At 52.1% G+C, this 21,546-nt stretch overlaps 1 protein-coding gene across 1 annotated transcript in view; it reads left to right on the top strand.

Moving 5' to 3' along the window:
* Nucleotides 1-21,546, top strand: part of ANOS1 (anosmin 1) — a 176,289-nt gene that overhangs the window by 121,825 nt on the left and 32,918 nt on the right. Inside the window, exons 5-8 of the mRNA XM_045089275.1 lie at nt 2,891-3,075; nt 4,922-5,051; nt 14,148-14,353; nt 16,886-17,030. Of these exons, the coding sequence (XP_044945210.1) occupies nt 2,891-3,075; nt 4,922-5,051; nt 14,148-14,353; nt 16,886-17,030 (666 nt within the window). The remainder of the gene's footprint in view (nt 1-2,890; nt 3,076-4,921; nt 5,052-14,147; nt 14,354-16,885; nt 17,031-21,546) is intronic.

The following is a 21,546-nucleotide window of genomic DNA, read 5'->3' as shown; positions in this document are numbered from 1 at the left end:
GTGACACACACGTGCCATGTACCTGAGTGCAAGGATCTCCGGTGGTCGGTCATAAAGGTGGTCTGATGAGATACGCGGGACGTGACAAGTGTTCATCCCACAGGAAACGGGGTGCACGTCCGTGAAGAGGGAGCTAGAGAAAAAGATGAGCCTGTCGGAACATGGGATGTGAGGCTGCCCGGAACCGCTGTCTGCAGGCCAGCAAAGAGATGCGGGGGGTCCAGGAGCGAGTCGGAAGGTCTCTTAGCTATCCACAAGCATGGAGCGGTCGTGAAGATTTCACCAGGGGAGGGGACATCCGCAGGACGGCCACTTCAATCTGGATTTGCGTGGAGAAGTCCTTTCGGCAGTGCGGCCTGCGGCGTCGGTGGGCGCTGGGGACAGACCTGAGAACCCCTTGCTTAGCAGAACTACTCCAGGCGTGAGAGTAAACGGGTCCTCATGTAAGGCTGTACCCTGCGAAGAAAAGTTTATGACTCGAACTTAGAAGAACCCTCACGCCATGGCAAAAAGGGAGACCCATTCCACGCCAAGCAGGGTCATCAAAGACATTGGGATCGGAATCTCTCAAGGATGTATAGAGCTGTGACAACTGCCTCTCCTCTCTACTTTTCGGAGTGGCTCTTCCTAATTCAAAATGTAGAAGGCAACAGGAAACTCGGAGAGAAACCCGAGACCAGGTCATGGCTCCTGGTGACTTCATTTTCCCAGACTCAGTTACTCGATGTCCCAAATGTAGACCATTAACCCTTCCCCCTCAGCACAGACTCACAGGGACGGTTCCTTGAAGCAGCAGCGTTCTAGGAAAGGACCAAGTAGAGGCACGACCCATCAGCAAATCAAAACAGTGCAGTGTGGCGAGGAGAGCGTCTTCTAGAAAGAATTGTGTAGACCTCACTGGCCTCTGACCAGATTTATTTGCTGCCATTTTAAAATCCCGCAGCTTCCCCCACCTACATGTGTAAGGGCTTGAGAATCTCCCCCAGACAAGACTTGGCGTGATGAAGACTCAGGCGGAAATCAGAGTTGACCCTCAGTGACATCACTAACCGACGTCCGATCGTGTCTACATTTTGATTTTGCACATTGTTCAGCAGTAGAGCGTGGTCAAAGGCCGTGTGCAAGTGAGTAGTCAGTGCGTCGGGCAGAGATGCCGCGCATCGTCAGGAGGAACGGGTATTAGCGGCGGCTGGCGTTGCGGGTTCTGATGGCCCCAGGCTTCATGATACCATGGCCTCTACCTAATCCATCTGCTCTCCATCCACACGCGTGTAGAACTCTGTTTTAAATTTCCCTTTCCATAATGGCCGTGATTTCGGATGCTGGTTCTTAGGGCTGTCTGTCGCCAGGCCACTGGCCTGCACCGTAGGGGGAGAAGATCAGGACGATGAACTCCTTTCACATGAGACACCGTGAGGGACGTCTAAAGCAAGGCGGTCCCTCGTGCCACAACCAAACAGCACAAATTTTATCATTTTCCAGATTTAAACCCTAAAGTCTATAGGAGTCAGTCTCTCAATCAGTTGGGGAATGAAAAAAATCCGTGCTTTGGAAATCATTCTTGTAAGGTCTGACTGCAGGAGAGGATGTAGCCTTATGATTTTTTTCCCTTAAAAGGCAAACTTTCTGAGGCAGGAGAGGTGAGCAACCTGGGGAGGCCCGTTACGATGACGTTAGATGCTCCCCGTAGACACAGCGCGTGTCGAATGGGGACAGGGTCCTCAGAGCTGCCTGACTGTGTCCTCCTGTGAATTCCTAGTTAACCTCCAGTCACGTAACTGCGTAACATTGTTTATTCCAAAGAATGCTTGTAATAGAATTGCTCTCGAGAAAGGGGAACCCTCCTACACTGTTGGTGGGAATGCAAGCTGGTGCAGCCACTCTGGAAAACAGCATGGAGGTTCCTCAAAATGTTGAAAATAGAACTGCCCTATGGCCCAGCAATTGCACTATTGGGTATTTACCCTAAAGATACAAATGTAGTGATCCAAAGGGGCACATGCACCCGAATGTTTATAGCAGCAATGTCCACAATAGCCAAACTATGGAAAGAACCTAGATGTCCATCAACAGATGAATGGATCAAGAAGGTGTGGTATATATACACAATGGAATACTATGCAGCCATCAAAAGAAATGAAATCTTGCCATTTGCGACAACATGGATGGAACTAGAGCGTATCATGCTTAGCGAAATAAGTCAAGCAGAGAAAGACAACTATCATATGATCTCCCTGATATGAGGAAGTGGTGATGCAACATGGGGGCTTAAGGGGGTAGGAGAAGAATAAATGAAACAAGATGGGATTGGGAGGGAGACAAACCATAAGTGACTCTTAATCTCACAAAACAAACTGAGGGTTGCCGGGGGGAGGGGGTTTGGGAGAAGGGGGTGGGATTATGGACATTGGGGAGGGTATGTGATTTGGTGAGTGCTGTGAAGTGTGTAAACCTGGTGATTCACAGACCTGTACCCCTGGGGATAAAAATATATGTTTATAAAAAAAAAAAAAAGATAAAAAAAAATTATACATTTTTATCCATTTTAAAATTGATTTAAAATGAAAAAAATAAAATTGATTGAAAATTAAAAAAAAAAAAAAAAAGAATTGCTCTCGAGATGATTGGGGAAAAAAATATTCTTGTTCCAAACCATGACCCGATGTAGAGCCTCTTTAGAAACAGGGAAAGCTAAAAGCAAAGGAGCTGATGCGCTTGGAAGGCGGTGGGGGCTGACCTTGCCCTGGCAGGGACGAGCCACTTTTCTGGAGGGAAATTGGGGATCTGTGGTCCTGACATGAGATTGGCCTTTTCTAGAGCTTTTCTTCCTCCGCGTGACCTGCCCTGGCATCCCACGCTGATTGTTCTAATGGCCGTGCTTCTGTTTCAGGGGTCCCCCTGAAGCCCAGAAAAGAGTTGCGATTTACAGAACTACAGTCTGGACAGCTGGAGGTCAAGTGGTCCTCGAAATTCAACATTTCCATCGAGCCCGTGATCTACGTAGTGCAAAGGAGGTGGAATTATGGAATCCATCCCAGCGAAGACGACGCCACGCAGTGGGAGACGGTGGCCCAGGTAAGTGGGACCCCCGTCCTTGACGTCATGCCCACCGCACACCCACACAGCCTTGACGCGCAGCCAGCGTTGCCTCCGCCGGAAGAGGCCGCCTGCCCAAATGACGCGCGCGTGGACGTCCTGGCCCGCGTGTCTGCAGAAGGCAGGATGCGCTCCGGAGGGAGACGCCGGCGCAGCTGGAACTTGACTCGTGGCTTCCTTTGCTTGAAAGACGTGTGCCGGGGAGATAGTTCTGTGAGGGGCCCCACTGATTTCCTCCCAGAAGGGTATTTCCTTGAGATAAATGTAAAACCCACCCGAAGAAGAGAAATGCGCCGGCCCTGGGGCACGGTCGTGTGACACCGGATCGCCTAAGCGATTCTGGTTGTCCTACACGGAGGCCTCTGTTCCGCACAAGGATGTGAGCAGCACAGAGTGTGACAAGTGTCGCACAGGTCTGGGCAGACACGACCAGCCGCTCCTCGCCTTGTGGACTACGAGCTGCAAGAAACCCACAGGGTTTTAGAGAAAGAGCAGATTCTCCATGATACGCGCGGCCTCGTGCCCTCAGTGTGTGTCTCCACGTGTGTCTGCGGGCAGAGACCCTGACCGGGCGGGGGGCCGGGCTTCGTGCTGGCAGACTCCTGTTGGTCTTCTCAGGAAACACAAAATAAATTTCAGGACGCAGGTGTTGCAGGAGGACTTCAGTGCTTTACGAATAGTCGTGTCTCAGAGAGGAGACACATGAAAATGATTTACAGACTCCAAAGGAAATGAGCAATTCGAGGTACAAAAAACAAATTAGTGGGAAAAAAAAAAAAAAGAAACCTGGTCAAATAAATTTAGTGATTGTATTTCATTAGTATTCTGTTAAAAAAAAAAAAAAGTGTGCCTTCCAAAAACCTGAAGATGTCTGGCAAACGGCCTCAAAGTCTCTGATTTACGTGGTGTGCTTCCTTAATGGTACAATCTCACTTGTAAGTTTTCCAGATTGTTTCAAGATTTATGACAGCCACTCACCATGAGATCAGCTCCTTTTTCCCTGCTGCTCTGCAGAGAGGGAGGGTCTTGAATCACGTTCATTATTTTCGCTGGCTCACGTCGGCCTTTGACGTCCTGGGCGCCTTTGGGAGGGTTTCCGTTCAGTCTCACTTGCCCGTGCCCATCCCCGGAGCACGGGCTGAGTCAGCCTCGCGACTCCAGCAGGAGAGGCAGCCAACGAGGCACCGTCCCCGGTGTCCGGTATTTTCCTGTCAACATTGTCTCGGACGGAGAGATCTCCGCACACGTCCCTTAGAGGACCACGACCAGGCCCTTGCACTCTTACCCATGTACTCAAACCAGGAGGAAAGGCTTGGGGTGCAACGTACTACTGCAAATGGTCAGCGTCCTTTAACGCGTGTGGGTCCTCCTCCTGACTTCCAGGACGGTCGTTAGCAAGCACGTTCAAGAGGCATTTTCTTTCTGTAACCGGAAGATGGTTCCCTCCTCTTCCCTACCATGCAAGGAGTAGCTCACGCATGTATCCGCTCAGAGGCGTAACTGAGACGAAACCCCTCGCGGGTTTAAAGCTATGTGAAGTCACCAGTCATAAGCAGCCCAGGCACATTCATAACGTGGGCTCCAGAGATCTTTAAGTCTTTGGGGTGAGCTTCCTAGCAGTGGAGTTAAACACCTGAAATGCCCTAGAAATTCCCTGCCCCCCCAGCTCTTCTCGTAAGGGAGCACAATGACTGCACTTACCCCAAAGGCACAGGGAGCTCAGGGCGACCTTGCGTGGGCTGAGACCATGGGGTTCTTTTAAGGCCCACCCGACTGACCCGTCTGGGTAAGACGGCTGACTGTGCTCTGCGATGTTTCTCTGCAGACCACCGACGAGCGGGTCCAGCTGACCGACATTCGACCCGGACGGTGGTACCAGTTCCGAGTGGCAGCTGTCAACGTGCACGGGACCCGAGGCTTCACGGCCCCCAGCAAACACTTCCGCTCCTCCAAAGGTCAGTCTCGCCCCGCGGACCCCAGGCTCACCTTCCTGCCGGACACCCCTGGGTGCAGAGCTGTGCTGTCTGTACGGTTGGTCGACGGGTGGTTCTTCTTGAAACAGTGGTTGCCCCAAGTGTGAATTAATCTGTTAAGCTTCTTAACATCCAGAGTTTAAACCCGGGGTCCCTGTGCCATTGCTGTAATATTGTTCCGTTCTTATCTCGTTGCTGTTGGGAAAGCCTCTGCAGTCCGGCTAATACGAAAGCTGTGACCCGTCTGTCAGGTGGGTGAGTTTCGTGGGTGCGGGGGAAGGACGTCCCAGGACTCGGTACAGATCGTGCCTCCATGCGTGCTTTCTCTCCGGCTGTGGGCTGTGCGTCCTCTCTGTGCACTACGTCTGCTGTAGCATCCCGGGTCGCGGCGTGGGGCTAGTGAGCCCCTTCCCGGACCCCCCCACCGTGCTCCTCCTCCGTGGAAAGTGGTTGAGGTGGATTTCAGACAAAACGCTTGTGATGTTAGTGAACAACGTAAGACGTGTCTCTTCCGTCCCGTGTCTTTCGTCACGGGACGGTCGGAACTTTCTGCTCTCACCTGCCCTGTCTCTTGTCGCCTTTCTATGTCATTTTGCAACCCTTTGTCGATGACATCGCTGGCCTCGGAAGTGGAAAGCTTGCGACAGAAGCCATTTAATATTTGGATTCTATTATTGCACCTCCCGTTGTACACTTTTAACTCTTTTCTAAAAAGACCTTTTAGGAAAGGAAAGGTGCATTTTTTCCCCTCCACAGAGGCAAACACATGGAGCAAATCTGAAAGTGCCACCAGAGACGTCAATCCTTGTTTGAGATCGTGTGTCCAGTTGGTCTGACAACTTAGAGAGGCAAGGAAGAGAAATCACAGCAGTGGGTTCAGAGGTGAAGCTCCATCAGAGGCCCGAGAACTCTTCACCTTGGTTTCAGGGTTCAGATGCGATGCAGGCATGTTGTGGTCAAATGGGTTCCCATCTGTTTGGTTGCCTGGTGCCGTGTTTTCAGGTCACGGCTGCAGAAACGGACAACAGACAGAAGCCGCTGCTGGCCTTTGGAGACAGATGCGGAAGACTTTGAGGGGGATCTGGGCAGAGCCCCGCTGACAGTTCCCAGGGTCGGTCATGCGGCTGCCAGCTGCCTCAGAGGCCTCCATTCTGAGCAAGTCACAAAGCCTTGCTGTCCCGATGCCTCCAGTATATCTGCGCACCTGAATGGTCCAGAACTAGAGCGGCACCCCTCAAGTTTAGAGGGGCTTCTGTTGAACGAGACAGCACCGTGCTGGGGAAGCCCAGCATTCGCCGTGACACTCTGTTTGATTTCCTCCCTTTCCAAGCACGCCCAACACCGAGCCTTCCAGACTCTCATCCTCGCTGTTTTTCCAAACCCAAAATGTCTGCGCAGAATTCACAGGAGAGCTCTACGCTCTTGCCCGTGAAGAGACATCACGGAATTGTGGGAATGGAAGGGGTCCGGGCAATGAGGACATTTCCTCCAGGATTTGTCGGAAGCAGCCTGGACCGTTGACAAGTGGCACCACATTCTTCCTTCCTGACCTTACTCAGATCTCGTCATATGGAGAAATGGGCCTCATTAGGGAAACCGTGTTTGACAGCGTTACTGAAATAGAATGATCGTGCCGTTAAATTCATTCCTCTTACGTGCACAGCCCACGCTGTACGTTTCCGCTGCACGTGGACGTGTGAACTACCGCCGTCCGCTCCTAGAACCCACCAGGAGCCTTCATGCCTTCCTGGGGGAACTTGAAAGTAGAAACAAAGTTCGTTTGAGTCATCTCCTTCTCATCACTCATGTGTCATTCCCTTTGTATTAAACGAACATTTGTTGAGTGCTTATGTGTGTCAGGCACTGGTCTAGGCACAGGGGATAAGGAATGAACAAAAGGACAAAAGTGTCTGCTTTTCTGGAACACACACATACACTTGGGCCAATCGGGGGTATGAGGAAACAGTCAGCAAGATTAATAAGTAAAATACTGCTGTATGGTAGGGGAGGTAGCGACAACTCATGATAAAAAGAAAGAACAGGACACAGGAGATGTTGCGGGGGTGTATTTCGTTGTTAGTTTTAGGGAGGCTGGACGGAGGTTTTGGTGAGAAAGCGATGCTGTGGAAAGGAGGGGGAGGAGTAAGCCTCATGAAAGAAGAGCCTTTTGGTTTTGGAAGCAGTTGGTGCAAAGGTCCTGAGGCAGGAAGGAGCTTGCCGTGTTTGTGGAAGCCTTGAGCAGCGGAATGGGGGCAGGGGAGCTGGAGACGGAGCCTGAGAGGAAGGAAGGTGTTGGGTTTGTCGGGTCTTCATCGCCACTGCAGAGAGCACAGCTGTTCTGCTGTGGGAGGGACAAGGAACCGCTGAGAGATGCTGAGCAAAGAAGACGGTGTGACTGAGCGTTTAGTGGGGCCTCCCCAGCTGTTGTGTGAACAGGAGAGAAGAGGCAAGACGACACGGAATCAGGGATACAGCAGAGGCCTCTGCAGCGTTCCCGGTCGAAGGTGGTGGCCATTTGGATGAAGTCAGGTGTGAGCCATGCGGGGGACACACGTGGGGGAGGGTACAGCGGACAGCACCTGAGACGTCGCCCGTGGCTCGCAGGACACGCGGAGGACGCAGACGGGCTGTACGGCTGCCTTGTCGCAAACTCCTGGAGGAGCCGCGCTGCTGACGATTGAGATGGAGATCTGGGGGGAAGAGAGAGCAGGAGGGCAAGACCCCGTGATGCAGAAGGGGCGCGATCCCCTCCAGGTCACTGTGACTGCTGTCTCGGGCTCCTCCTGCAGACGGCCTCTTCTCAGGAGCAGAGGCACTCAGCGGAGGGACGTGCGGAGAGGGTTGCAGCCGAGAAGCACGAGCGAACCAGCTCTGGAGGTGAAGGCACAAACACGACGTGCCTTCTAGCATAACTTTCCCCCAGTCACGCACGAAGACGCTTACTGAGCGGGTGGGACCATTCTAGAAGGGGGTGACCTGGGCTGCCCAGCTCAGAAGATTCTGCAAGTCATTGCACTGTCCATTTAATGTGAGAGAGTTTTACGGAATGGAAGTTAAGTCCCAATAAAGTCGCTTCGACAGTTTTCCCCCAGGAAGCTGATGAGCTTGAGTAAGTGGGGAACGACACGGTGCCGTCTCGCGAGTGGTCACCTACTCTTTACACAAGTCGTGCGGGAAGTTTTCCACCATCGAGCAGAATTGTGCTTGTCCCACCACGCCACGACGCATCTTGGCCAGACCCGTAGCAGAACCTCTTAGGAATTCTGCACCGGCATGTCCGGTTGGCAAGGCCACGAAAGCGGCCGTCTAGCACACGGCTCACACGGAGATGTGCGGGAGTCCGGGCACGGGGCGTATTTGTAGAACCAGGAATAGAACTCTGTACCAGAGGCCGTCCTGTTTCCAAAAATGGCGCATTTTCATTTCATAAAAGCCCATTGATCCCTGCCGTGCCCCAGACCTGAAACCATTCTGTGAGTCCTCTAGTGGCTTACAATGGCTTTGAGAAGGACCGATTGCTTCTCAGATAACAGCCTGTGCGACCGGTACGGGTGTGTGAGTTAGCTGGAGAGCCGGCCGTGGTGATTTAAGTCTGGGTCAGGGGAAAGGGGAAGAGATTTTTTCCATCTACAGTAAACCCTTCTCAAAATAAAAGGAAAATCAAATAGAGAAAAAAATGAAGACAGGCGTGACTATAAAATGGAGATAATCAGTCATTCCTGCTGGTAGCAGAAAGCCCAAAATTCAGGTTGGGATCATCCCTGTATTTACTTATTTAAATTTTCTACTACTGTTCCCCCAGGACTTAAGAAGGAAAGTCAACGTTAAGAATCAAAATTAGGAGTAAGTCCGTATCCTAATGTCTCTTTCTGGTTTTCGTCTCTTTCTTTGGAAACCGGAAGAGGTAACGCTTCCCAAAGGAGAATTACCTTCCCAGGCCACTGCTGGCTACCGAGCCGCCCGATCGGACGGTCTCCCCAAACGCTTTCCTGCTCTTGCACTGAACAAAGCGTAGGAGGCATGGGACCCGCGCACGTTTCCTGCGGCGATGGGGCTCCTCCAGACGGCGCGCGAGTGAAAGCTTTGGGTGGAGGTGGCTTATTTCGGAGGAAATCCGGGAAACCGGGTAGGTATGACGTGAAGGAAGACGAGACAGAAGAAGAGGATGAAAAGCTGTGTTGTCCTCCTGGCTGCCGCCGTGGGCGACCACAGCTCCTTCCCGTGGGGACGCGGGAGCGCACGCAGGCCGTCTCCCGGCACATCGGTCCTGCAGGGGGCCCAAGCCCGCTCGGGGCCGGGCGAAGGCGCAGGGAAGGGGCTGGCAGACGGAAGTTGAGCTGTGCGTGTCCTGCAATAGGGCAGTGCAGATTTGGGACTCTGGGGGGTCGACAGTGGGTTTAGTCCACAGCCGCAGCATTGCTGTTACAGACGGATCTAGGACAGGTTCAGTCGTGGTTTAAAATCAATATATGACCCTTACATGAAAGGAATGCCCACATGAGTGCATTCCGGTCCCCTTCCTGTGTCCCAACTCGGTGTTTCAGCTTTCCTTGATCATGTCGATACTAACCAGTGAAAGAATGTGTGTGTATTGTGCAGTGTTGTGACTATACATTGCTAAGTCTTCATACCTGTGCCAAAACACTCCTTACAAGTCGGCCGAATTGGGGACAAAGTGTGTCTGCCTTTCAGCGTGACTTCCGTACGTCAACGTACAGTGACAGAAAAAAGACTTCTAATTTTCTACGTGGTACAAAGGAAAATAGGCTTTTTTTTTTTCGTAGCTAAAAGCCGCCAACATTTGTTTGGATGTTTGCGACCCGTCAGTATCCATTTAGCTTTCTGAAATCACAAACGTTAAAAGGAACCTAGAAGGAAGAATGTCAAAATGCACGTTGCGTTGTCATTGACCTAATACACCGTCTTTAGTGATGATACTCACTTCCCTCCCGGTTCAAGGTTCCTTCTCCATCTCTCGGCTCCGTTTCGTCACGGGCACAGGATCCATTCACCAGGAAAAGCAGCAGACAGCACTGTTTTCCTAGTGCAAGAGTCCCGCACGGGCTGGTGTCGCATGCATATGGTGCACAGGGTCGGTAAACCTAAAGCGACGTCCCTTGGGGTCATAAAGCTCCCTGCTGTGGCGCGGGGACTCTTGACGTCACTCCCTGTGGCTGTGTGAGCGCCCTTTCCACTGCGTTGGACTCCTGCAAACTGTTGTGTACCTGGAAACCCACCGCCCGCAGTGTAGCCTCCGCAGCATTTCATACGCTTATGAGCTGTGTGTCTGGATGCTATAGGGTGATTCCCGTTTTTTGAATGAGGGAAGGAAAATGATCCCAACTGCTGAGTCCAGACAGGAAAAGAAAAGCGAAGTATTCGAACGAGCCCTCTAATTTAGTTGTTGAATGTGTGAGTAGTTCTACCGCTGCTTTGAAAATGTATGTGTATGGGGTGATTCATTCATCATCACTGTCTTGCCGTTTGCATACTGGTTGCATTGGCCACTAATGTTCAGGAAAGAATGAAACCTCAACCTCCCCAGAGGAAACCCAAATATTCCGTCTTCCGTGGCTAGAAGCACCCCGTGTGATCGTTAATAAAAGGAACTATTTTTGTCCCACACGAACATTGGCTGTTCACGCTCCGTGATTGATAGAGCTCACACTGGCCATTGTAGACCAGTAGGAAAAGCTCGCACAGCCTTCCCAGGCCAGTATCTTCGGAAGCGTGTTTCCTGTCTGCGTTCTGAGACGTGTGTCCATAGATACTTGGGGAGGTCACCCAGAGGGAGTGCAGAGCGGCAGAAAGGGTATTGACATGGGCAGGACGTGCTCTGCTTCCAGCTTGAGCCGGAGGGCTTGGACAGCGTTGGTCCACGCTCTAGAACATTCAGCCCTCATGCTCAGTTTCCCCATTGGAAACATGGGAGCGAAACTCCAACATTTCTGCCACAAAGTACAAGCACACATTTATAGCATTCCGAGACGGTGTCTATGTCAAGTTTCAGGAGCCAGTGGTGTTCCTGCTTTTGGAAGACCAGCTCAGGAATAGGCGCTGTATGGCCCATTGTCCAAATCTGGCGCTGCTTGCTTTTACTAATAACGTGTTCTTGGCCCACAGCTCATTTGTAGACGTCTTTTCCCTGGCTGCTTCTGAGCTACCGTTGCAAAGTCAGGTGGTTGCCACAGAGACTGTATGGTCTGCAAATCTGGAAGCTGACTTGACTCAGCCCCCGACCAAAAGACATTGTCACTCTGTACTAGACCATTACGATGGACACTTTCCGCACGGAAGGGCTTTGTGTATTTTCCTTCTGTAGGACCTCTGGCCCGTGGTCGTGATGAAGACCTAGAGCATGGCTGGATGTGTGCAGGCTTCTTTGTAGAATCTCAACTTTCTCTCCGCACCCTCTTTTTCAGTCTCCCGACTGCCGCCACCCTTGACTTGAATGACCTTGAGAAAGTCACTCTGCGTCTCTAACCTGAAGACCTTGCCCAGTTGCTTTAAAAAAGTGCCAAGTAAATAAATTGTAGAATCCCTTAGGGATTTATTAAAATGTAGCTTCTTCACATCTATATATATGTATTTTTTTTTTCCACAAGCAGACTTCCAAGTAGACATGTCAAAATTTGAATGCAATGAAGTCATCATGCCCACTGATAGAAAGGGTTTCGTGTGATTCAGCAAAGGGACTGTATTTTGCTTTGTGATGCAGGGAGCCATCCCATAAGGCAGGGCATGGCTTGACTATGGGAATTTTCAGACTGACCATGAAATCCCTCCAGATTAGAGAAATGGGGCAGGCAGCTGCTCTCCCGATGTCCACAGCCCATGAGCGGACGAATGGATATTTGGTGTACGGACGATAGTCAGGCCAGTAACCAGGGTCTGCTGTTGTCTTTTGCTTTGTAACTTGAATTGCGATAGTTTGGGGGTGTCTGGGTTACAGGTGGAGTCTTACCGCAATGCGGACCTGGGGTCTCTTATTTCAAGCCCGAAAGAGGCTCCCCTCGGATTTTGCCGTTCACTTTTCGGTCTTGCTAGGATTCACCCACTCTGGCTGGTGGGATTCCAACCTGGCAGTGGAATCTTATTCGCCTTACAAATGAATGCTGACGGTTTGGAAATGTTTTATCCACTCTTCTACGTGTTCGGCGCCCGTTTCCCAAGTGCCCACTACGTGGGCTGGGCCCTCTTCTCAACGCTGGGACTACAGAAGCGAACAAAACGGATGAAACAAGAAGTCTTCTCCTCACGGAGCTTTCGTTATCGGGAGCGGAGTCAGACCGCAAGGAAGCACATAATCAGTCCGTTGCCGGAAGGGCTGTGAGCACAAGGACGCAGCGGGGAGGGCCGAGAGGAGCACCCACGTCCCGCAGGACCGAAGGGACGTGCAGCGGAGCGGGGTCGAGCGGCGGCCGGGAGCCGTGGAGAAGGCAGGGCGGGTGGATGGCAGGAGCGGGGCTGCTCCTCGGCCTCCTGTGTCCAGGCCGAGGGAGACCAGCGTCTTCCAGCTCGTGCGGAAGGGAGTCAGGTGCACGCCGCCTGCTTTCCGGCCACCGGGCGCGATGCTTTCCCAGTACTGGCCTGCCGAGAGATCCCCTACTTCACAACGGCGCGAGTCTTTTACATCGAGAATAGCTTACATAAAACCTATAAATACATATTTATATAACTACAGGAAATACACGCATGCAGGACTCCCCGTATGCACTCGTCCCGGTGCACGTCTTGGGCGCTCCCAGAAGGTTCCTGACCCAGACTGCGTCAGAACCCCCACCGCCCCTGGTGGAGAGCGTCCCGAAACGTGCTCGGGATAACGCACTCCCCTGAGAGAGCAACCGTGAAACGTTCTTGTTTTTAGAACACGGAGCAGTCAGCCAAACCTCTGGTCCTTCCTTACCCATCACAGAGAAAAGCAAGACATTTTTAATAATAATCCATGTTTTCATCATTCCCAGACCAGGAACGACCCCGACAGGAAGAACATGCGTATTTTTCCCTCGGCCGTTTTCGTTGCTATCGAGTTAGATACAACTTCCTTGTGCTTGTGACACAGATGGTATTATAATTCCATTTATGGGCAGTATCTCTCCGGGAGGGCGTTTTAAAAGGAGACCATCTGTATGTGATTTGCGGTGAGCGGCATCTCCGCGTGCTCCCTTGGTGGCGGAGCAGGAAGGAACGACCGTCTAGCTTTGGCGTATTTTGTCGTCTTCGTGTATGTATGTCAAATGCGGATTTGTAGAGTCATTGTTCCAGACCCTCGTCTGTCTCTGGACGGCCGAGAAGGCTTCGGTTCCTGTGACAAGCCAGAAATGGTGACATGACAAACATGGGTGTTCTCCATATGTCATCCAATTTGTCATGTAGATGTAGCAAAAACACTTTATTTTTGCTGATCTCCCTTTGGGGCTCTGGCGGTGTCAAGGACCAAAAGCTCCAGGACCACTAAGATGAAAGCGGTTACTGGTGCGAGCTGCATTCCTGTCTTTGTCTCCCCAAAGGTTTCACAGATGGGTCTTCTCTGCTGACCTAGTTCATGTCAACCAGCCTAAATGGAATTTCACCATGTTTTAGAAATGATCTTATTTAGCTGAGAGCGTTGTGAACAAGCTGAGAGCATTGTGAATGGGGAGGGAGAACCTCCCGCAGACTCCGTGCCGAGCGCAGAGCCCGGCACGGGCTGGATCGCTTGACCGTGGGACCGTGGCCTGAGCCACAACCGAGAGTCAGACGCTTGACAGACTGAGCCACACAGGTGCCCTCAGTGTTACCATGTCCTATCTAGATGCATCAATTCTGGTACAACAGAAATTCAGCCGGGTAATAGTTGTATGGAAATGCCTACAAGAAGCCTTCTGCATTACAGATGTGGCCCAGAGAAGTGTATCTTAACTGTTTTGTGTCCGTGTTTTCAGGTGAGGCTTACGGAGGGGTTGTATGTGTTTGCAGCTTTTCTCCGCAGAAAGGGCAGTGCTCACCTGTTGGCCACGGCGTCCTTAGCCATCCGAGGATACGGGTTCTGCTGTCGTCTCGGTGTTTGAGTCGCTTTGTCTTTCTCCTGCATTTCAGACCCGTCGGCACCCCCTGCCCCGGCCAACCTCCGGCTTGCGAATTCCACCATAAACGGTGACAACACCGTGACCGTGGCCGTGGTTTGGGATCTCCCCGAAGAACCAGACATCCCCGTGCACCACTACAAGGTGTTTTGGAGCTGGACAGTCAGCAGCAAATCCCTTGTCCCCACGAAAAAGAAGCGGAGGAAGACCACGGAGGGGGTAAGTGGGCGTGAGAAGGAAGAGTGGCGTCTCCTGGCGCCGTGTCCTTGAACTCAGGGCCGCGGATCAGAGGGTGGTCTCTGCTGAGCTCAGGGAAGGCATGGGTGAAGGAAAGCTTCCTGTCCCTCTCGTCTGGGCCGAGGAAGTGCAGAGAATGGTGGGCCAGCCCAGAAGTGTGGCCTTGGACATTTTTGGTGAAAACAGCCGAATTAAGCTCATTGAGCGCCTCCTATCCAGATGGCAGCTGCAACTCCATAGAGACAAGAAACAGGAGCCATTTGGTCTTGACAGTCCAGTCAAAGAAAATGATAGAACTCAAGACGTCCTTTACCTTTAGGTTTTCTTTGAGATCCTTATAAGTCGACGAGCAGAAGTCCGTGTCTTTCCTGTCCTGGCCGATTTTCTTCTGTAAGCTACGGCACTCAGAAAACACACGTTTGACAATATATTGCTCTCGTCGATTAAAAGAACTTGGAAGGGTTTATTTTCCCAGAGGCCAAGAAGTAAAGTCTCCACTGAGCCGTTTTCTGAAATGAGATTTCTACGAGTGAACATTTGGCATGAGGGAATAAGTGAAATTCGTAGTGCACGGAAGGGAGTTCCTTGGTTTCCTTTATTGTTGTTAGAAAACTTACATGAACAACTTCCCCCTTATGTAAGTTAGAAAACTTACATAAACTTGAATTTATAAAGCTGATTTCTATAAAAAATACATTTGAAAGTATTTTTTATAAAAGATAACAAGACTTTTTTTATTTTTCCCCAGCAGTGAAGATTCCAGTTTCTAGGCCATTTAGAATTATAAAACATGTGTCCAAAACTTGGCATCCTCAGTATCTAGCTGATGCCTATTTTGGTTTTATTTTTAAGAAACTTTCTGACAGTTCTGTCCTTTATTTTGAAGGACTTCTCAGTAAGAGGTCGTTGGCAGTGCATGTTTATCTCATAGGACAACTTAGGGGAACTCACGTTGTGGGATCACAGGGGTTCGAAGCACAATGTGACCTGTGCAGGGCTTAAGGTGTCCACGTGCATATGCACACACGTGTGCACATGGGCACACACACAGACACCATCAGTCAGCAAACAGCTTCATAGGTTGCTAGGAAACTTTGCCATTTATTTCTATTCTATATCAATTAGATAAATAAAATGTGAACAGCAAAGTTGACATCATTAATAGGCCAGAGTAGCCAAAACTGTAGGTCACTGTCTTATCAGTGACTTTCATTTTTGGATCCAATGAAGGCAAGCTCCAGGTCCAATGGAACCCTAAATTCTCAGTGTTAAAATCTATCCAGTTAACGTTAGGATTGGAAACAGGGAAAATCCAAAAGAACACAAGGAATTATGACATTTTCCTTCTGGGGATTCGTGGGTTCCCTTTACCGGAGATGGCATTGCAATATCCTTGGAAAATAAGGAGAAAAGGGGATTTTTTTCAAGGTGATGTTCTTTCAAAAGTGCATTTTTTTTTTACCCTGGAGATGAGTTCAGGGAGAGAGGAGCGCATTCCGACAGGAAACCCTCTTTAGAAGAAAGTGAGAATCAGTAGTTGATGCAGATACACTGTGGGTTGGAGAGGGAGACCGTCCCCCACGAGGCCCCGAGGGGGCTTTTCTCATTGGCAGGATCAGGGGCAGAGCCCGGACCCCGCGGAGTTCCAACCAGTCTCCCCTCGAACGCCCGAGCCATGGCGCGAAGCCGTCTGTCATTTTCGGCGGGTGATACGTGCGCGATCCTAGCCAGCCCACGGACAGCCCATTCTCTCGCTGAAAAGAGATCTCACAAGACCCGAAGTCATGGTCAGGATGCTAAAAGTCGACTGTGCGATTTAAACACAGGAGTTTCTAACGTGACTCTGTCTGACGGTCTCCGGCTGCACCGTCCGGCCGCAAGCGCCCTACGCGCAGAACACGGGAGCCTCTCCGCCGGGACGTGCGGGCTGCGGGGCCTGCCTCGGAGGGCGCTTCCTGTCCCTCCTAAATGTCACTTTACATCATAATTACAAATGCCCTTACACACAGACACTTGGATGAGGGCTTCATCCTAACAACGATGATGACCAATAAGTCTTCAAGCATTTTCTTAGGATGATTTTTCTCACTTTTGAAATCCCCTCAGAGAAGATTTAAAAGAAAAAGTAAAGGAACAGGGAATGTCGGCTCGTAATTTTCCCAGGTGTGCCAACATGAGCTCCGTCAGCGTGTCACAAACCTGTGTCTTTGGGGGGTGGTGTCTAGGGAGGGAGGTGACAGAATTATTCATTCCTAAGGTATGGGAGAGGATCCAGTAATCCGATAAGGAACCATATCCCGAAAAAGAGGTTCAGCCCTTCTGTGCAATGTGTTTGGATGCCGAGTAAAACCGCATTTTGAGACGCTCAGGAGGGAGGGACGGTGCAGCCTTAGAGAGCGAGGCCTCCGGCGCGTGCCAATGGCCGCGCTTCTCGAGGGGCCGCCGGTCCCTGGGACGGAGAGGCCGGGCTGGGCAGGCTCGTAACGGGCTTCGCGCCTCTTGTCTCCTCCGCAGTCCCGGAATTCCGTGCTCCTGGACCGCCTGCAGCCGGACTGCGGCTACACCGTGGAGCTTCAGGCCATCGCGTACTGGGGGCAGACGCGCCTGAAGGGGGCCAAGGCTTCCCTGCACTTCACAGCCGCGCGCGCCGCCGGCCACAGTAAGTGCCGCGAGCTTGTCGCCGTCGGGCGAGCACGGGAGCTGGGACTCCCCCGGAGGGGGGGTAGAGAGAGGGACAGAGAGGTTTCCTGAGCCGGGAATGTTGCAGGCGGCAAAGCCACAGTGCCGAGCTAGGTGACCGCTGGGGTGACCGTGTCAGACAGGGTCACCCTGGAAGCTTCTCTTTCGGTTATGTACTGAATATGCAATGTATTGGTGTCGTAATGGAACTCTAACAAGAAAACGTAGGTCTCCTAAAAACGTGGCAGGCAGCACGACACACCATTTCCGCGGCTGCTCCCCGGTGCTCCCCCTCCTTTCTGGAGAGGCCGCTGTGTATCCCAGGGACTGTGTTATTCCCCTGCGCAGTTTCCTGGTTTCCGCTTTTCCTAAACGGGTATGTCGGCCCCACACGGTGCAAAGAAAAAGGAGAGCCCCACGTGGCACGTGTATCAGAGCCAGAAAATAAGTGACTTTCCTGTGTCCAGCTTTGCTCACGAGAGGGGACAGGTTAGGGCCGCAGCGCAGAAGCGCCCGGCAAGGTTTCCGAGAACCGGGGCACGTGACAGGAGCGTGTGATGTCGGTCCCCCGGGAGCAGAGCCCGGTGCTGTCTGCCTTTCATCCTGGGTCTGGCGCGGAGGGTAGCAGAGCGGGCGGGAAGCTGGTCTGAATCTCGGAAAGACGAGCCCGGCTCTGCGGAGTGAGACGCAGTCATGGCCTGCGATCCTCTTCCCCGGCCTGCGAAACATCGGATCGAACCAGCGGCTGTTTGATAGGAGGCTTTCAAAAAAGTTCAGGACACAGAGCTTCCTCGCTGCTTGAGAAACCAGCTCTTTGGAGATTAGATGTGTTTGAAACCGTCTGCGGTTTCTCTGTATGGCTCGGGGCATAACACAACTTTTACCTGGAACTTCTCATAGAAACTTTTCTATGTGTTTAGCAACTGAGGCTGGTATTTTCCAGTCCTGTCATCTCTCCGCTCCTCTCCCTGAAGCGCTTGGCTGCGGACTGCATGACTGTGTCTGGTGATGGGGAGGCCGACGTGCTAGACTCTTACGTGAGGAACACAGCTGCGCTACAGAGTGTGCACCGTGCACAGACCAGGAGGGCACGTCTAGTGTATCATGCATTCCTGTACATGTGCTTGTGCATGCACACACACACACACCCCACACATGCACACACATACACACGCACACACACAGAGACACATGCATACGCATGGACACACAGAGACAGAGACACATACATATGCATGGACACACATGTGCACACCCATGACTGCAACACTAGATGCATTCCGAGCTTTGCCTCATGCTGACTTTGGAAGATAACCGTGCCCTCAGGATCAGGGGAGCCTCCATCCGTTGCACACGGAGCCGTGGGGAACCGTGGACGCAGAAGCCACGGAGGTGCTCAGACTAACAGGTGCTCAGATGGCACGCACCTGTTCGTCTCCTGGGCTCTCCTGCAGTTAACAGGTGCTCAGAATGACAGGTGCTCAGCACACCTGCTCCTTTCCCAGGTTCTCTGCAGTTAACAGGTGCTCAGACTAACAGGTACTTAGCACACCTACTACTCTCCCAGGCTCTCCTGCGGTGAACAGGTGCTCAGACTAACAGGTACTTAGCACACCTGCTCCTCTCCTGGGCTCTCCTCTGGTTAACAGGTGCTCAGACTAACAGGTACTTAGCACACCTACTACTCTCCCAGGCTCTCCTGTGGTGAACAGGTGCTCAGACTAACAGGTACTTAGCACACCTACTACTCTCCCAGGCTCTCCTGCGGTGAACAGGTGCTCAGACTAACAGGTACTTAGCACACCTGCTCCTCTCCTGGGCTCTCCTCTGGTTAACAGGTGCTCAGACTAACAGGTACTTAGCACACCTACTACTCTCCCAGGCTCTCCTGCGGTGAACAGGTGCTCAGACTAACAGGTACTTAGCACACCTACTACTCTCCCAGGCTCTCCTGTGGTGAACAGGTGCTCAGACTAACAGGTACTTAGCACACCCTACTACTCTCCCAGGCTCTCCTGCGGTGAACAGGTGCTCAGACTAACAGGTACTTAGCACACCTGCTCCTCTCCTGGGCTCTCCTCTGGTTAACAGGTGCTCAGACTAACAGGTACTTAGCACACCTACTACTCTCCCAGGCTCTCCTGTGGTGAACAGGTGCTCAGACTAACAGGTACTTAGCACACCTACTACTCTCCCAGGCTCTCCTGTGGTGAACAGGTGCTCAGACTAACAGGTACTTAGCACACCTACTACTCTCCCAGGCTCTCCTGTGGTGAACAGGTGCTCAGACTAACAGGTACTTAGCACACCTACTACTCTCCCAGGCTCTCCTGCGGTGAACAGGTGCTCAGACTAACAGGTACTTAGCACACCTGCTCCTCTCCTGGGCTCTCCTGTGGTGAACAGGTGCTCAGACTAACAGGTACTTAGCACACCTACTACTCTCCCAGGCTCTCCTGCGGTGAACAGGTGCTCAGACTAACAGGTACTTAGCACACCTGCTCCTCTCCTGGGCTCTCCTCTGGTTAACAGGTGCTCAGACTAACAGGTACTTAGCACACCTACTACTCTCCCAGGCTCTCCTGTGGTGAACAGGTGCTCAGACTAACAGGTACTTAGCACACCTACTACTCTCCCAGGCTCTCCTGTGGTGAACAGGTGCTCAGACTAACAGGTACTTAGCACACCTACTACTCTCCCAGGCTCTCCTGTGGTGAACAGGTGCTCAGACTAACAGGTACTTAGCACACCTACTACTCTCCCAGGCTCTCCTGCGGTGAACAGGTGCTCAGACTAACAGGTACTTAGCACACCTGCTCCTCTCCTGGGCTCTCCTCTGGTGAACAGGTGCTCAGACTAACAGGTACTTAGCACACCTACTACTCTCCCAGGCTCTCCTGTGGTGAACAGGTGCTCAGACTAACAGGTACTTAGCACACCTACTACTCTCCCAGGCTCTCCTGTGGTGAACAGGTGCTCAGACTAACAGGTACTTAGCACACCTACTACTCTCCCAGGCTCTCCTGTGGTGAACAGGTGCTCAGACTAACAGGTACTTAGCACACCTACTACTCTCCCCAGGCTCTCCTGTGGTGAACAGGTGCTCAGACTAACAGGTACTTAGCACACCTACTACTCTCCCAGGCTCTCCTGTGGTGAACAGGTGCTCAGACTAACAGGTACTTAGCACACCTACTACTCTCCCAGGCTCTCCTGCGGTGAACAGGTACTCAGACTAACAGGTACTTAGCACACCTGCTCCTCTCCTGGGCTCTCCTCTGGTTAACAGGTGCTCAGACTAACAGGTACTTAGCACACCTGCTCCTCTCCCGGGCTCTCCTCTGGTTAACAGGTGCTCAGACTAACAGGTACTTAGCACACCTACTACTCTCCCAGGCTCTCCTGCGGTGAACAGGTACTCAGACTAACAGGTACTTAGCACACCTGCTCCTCTCCTGGGCTCTCCTCTGGTTAACAGGTGCTCAGACTAACAGGTGCTCAGCACACCTGCTCCTCTCCTGGGCTCTCCTGCAGTTATAGGTGCTCAGACTAACAGGTGCTCAGCACACCTGCTCCTCTCCCGGGCTCTCCTCTGGTGAACAGGTGCTCAGCACACCTGCTCCGCTCCTGGGCTCTCCCGCAGTTCACAGGTGCTCAGACTAACAGGTGCTCAGAGAGCACACCTGCATGTCTCCCGGGCTCTCCTGCTACAGATGGCTTCACCCTTCACCCTTCTGTTCACACCAAAGCCCAAGACACCTTCTTCAGGATTCTCTTTCCTTTTTCTCCAGAAATTCCATTCTTTAAAAAGCCGTTCTGTCTCTCATGTCAGATTGTCCGTGGGATCTGTGAAATTCTTTGCCATGTTTAGGCCATTCCCACCTCTTTCTCAGAATTAAAATACTGTCCTGATTTGTATTTGTCGCCGCTCTTTCTTAACTACCCGTTTTGTAGATGGCGGCCAACTCGTGCTTTAGAGCTGCGCGCCGTGTAACGGGTCTCTCCCCCTTCTGCCTTCTGTCGCTCTTCGTCTTCTCCCCAGAGTTCGTCCTTCACTGCTCACCCCTGTCCCTCCCAGCTTCCTCCTCAGACCCAAATCCTTCAGACCTTTTGTTCGTCCTGGTGGGGACTTCATCCGTCGTGTGAAGTAAGTTTGCCTTTTAGTGTCCTGGTTGTTCCGGTAAACAACAGTCCTTCCCCGTGAGAAACCGGCGTGGGCCTGCAGACTGCCGCGACTCGCGTGCGCTCCCACAGCCCAGAACACGGAGGGAAAGACTCCGAGCTCCGCGTCCCCTCCGAGAGGGCTCTTCGGGGTGCCCCTCACCGGGCTCGCGCCTGGAGGGAGCTGCGTGGGGGGCTCTGGGGCCCCGCAGAGGCGCATCTGGGCTTCCCCACTCTGCCTGCCGCAGCCCCCACAAGCTGGCCGGGTCAGTGACTTGCTCTTCGACTAGCTTTGTCTCCCACTCTCTCCAGGAGGGTGTAGACCTGCCTCTGTC

The sequence above is a fragment of the Mustela putorius genome, unplaced genomic scaffold, assembly GCF_011764305.1.
Source record: "Mustela putorius furo isolate JIRA1106 unplaced genomic scaffold, ASM1176430v1.1 tig00003836_pilon_pilon_pilon, whole genome shotgun sequence".
NCBI lineage: Eukaryota > Metazoa > Chordata > Mammalia > Carnivora > Mustelidae > Mustela > Mustela putorius.
Note: the sequence above shows the minus strand (reverse complement) of the source record. Positions and strands in the feature narration are given on the sequence as shown.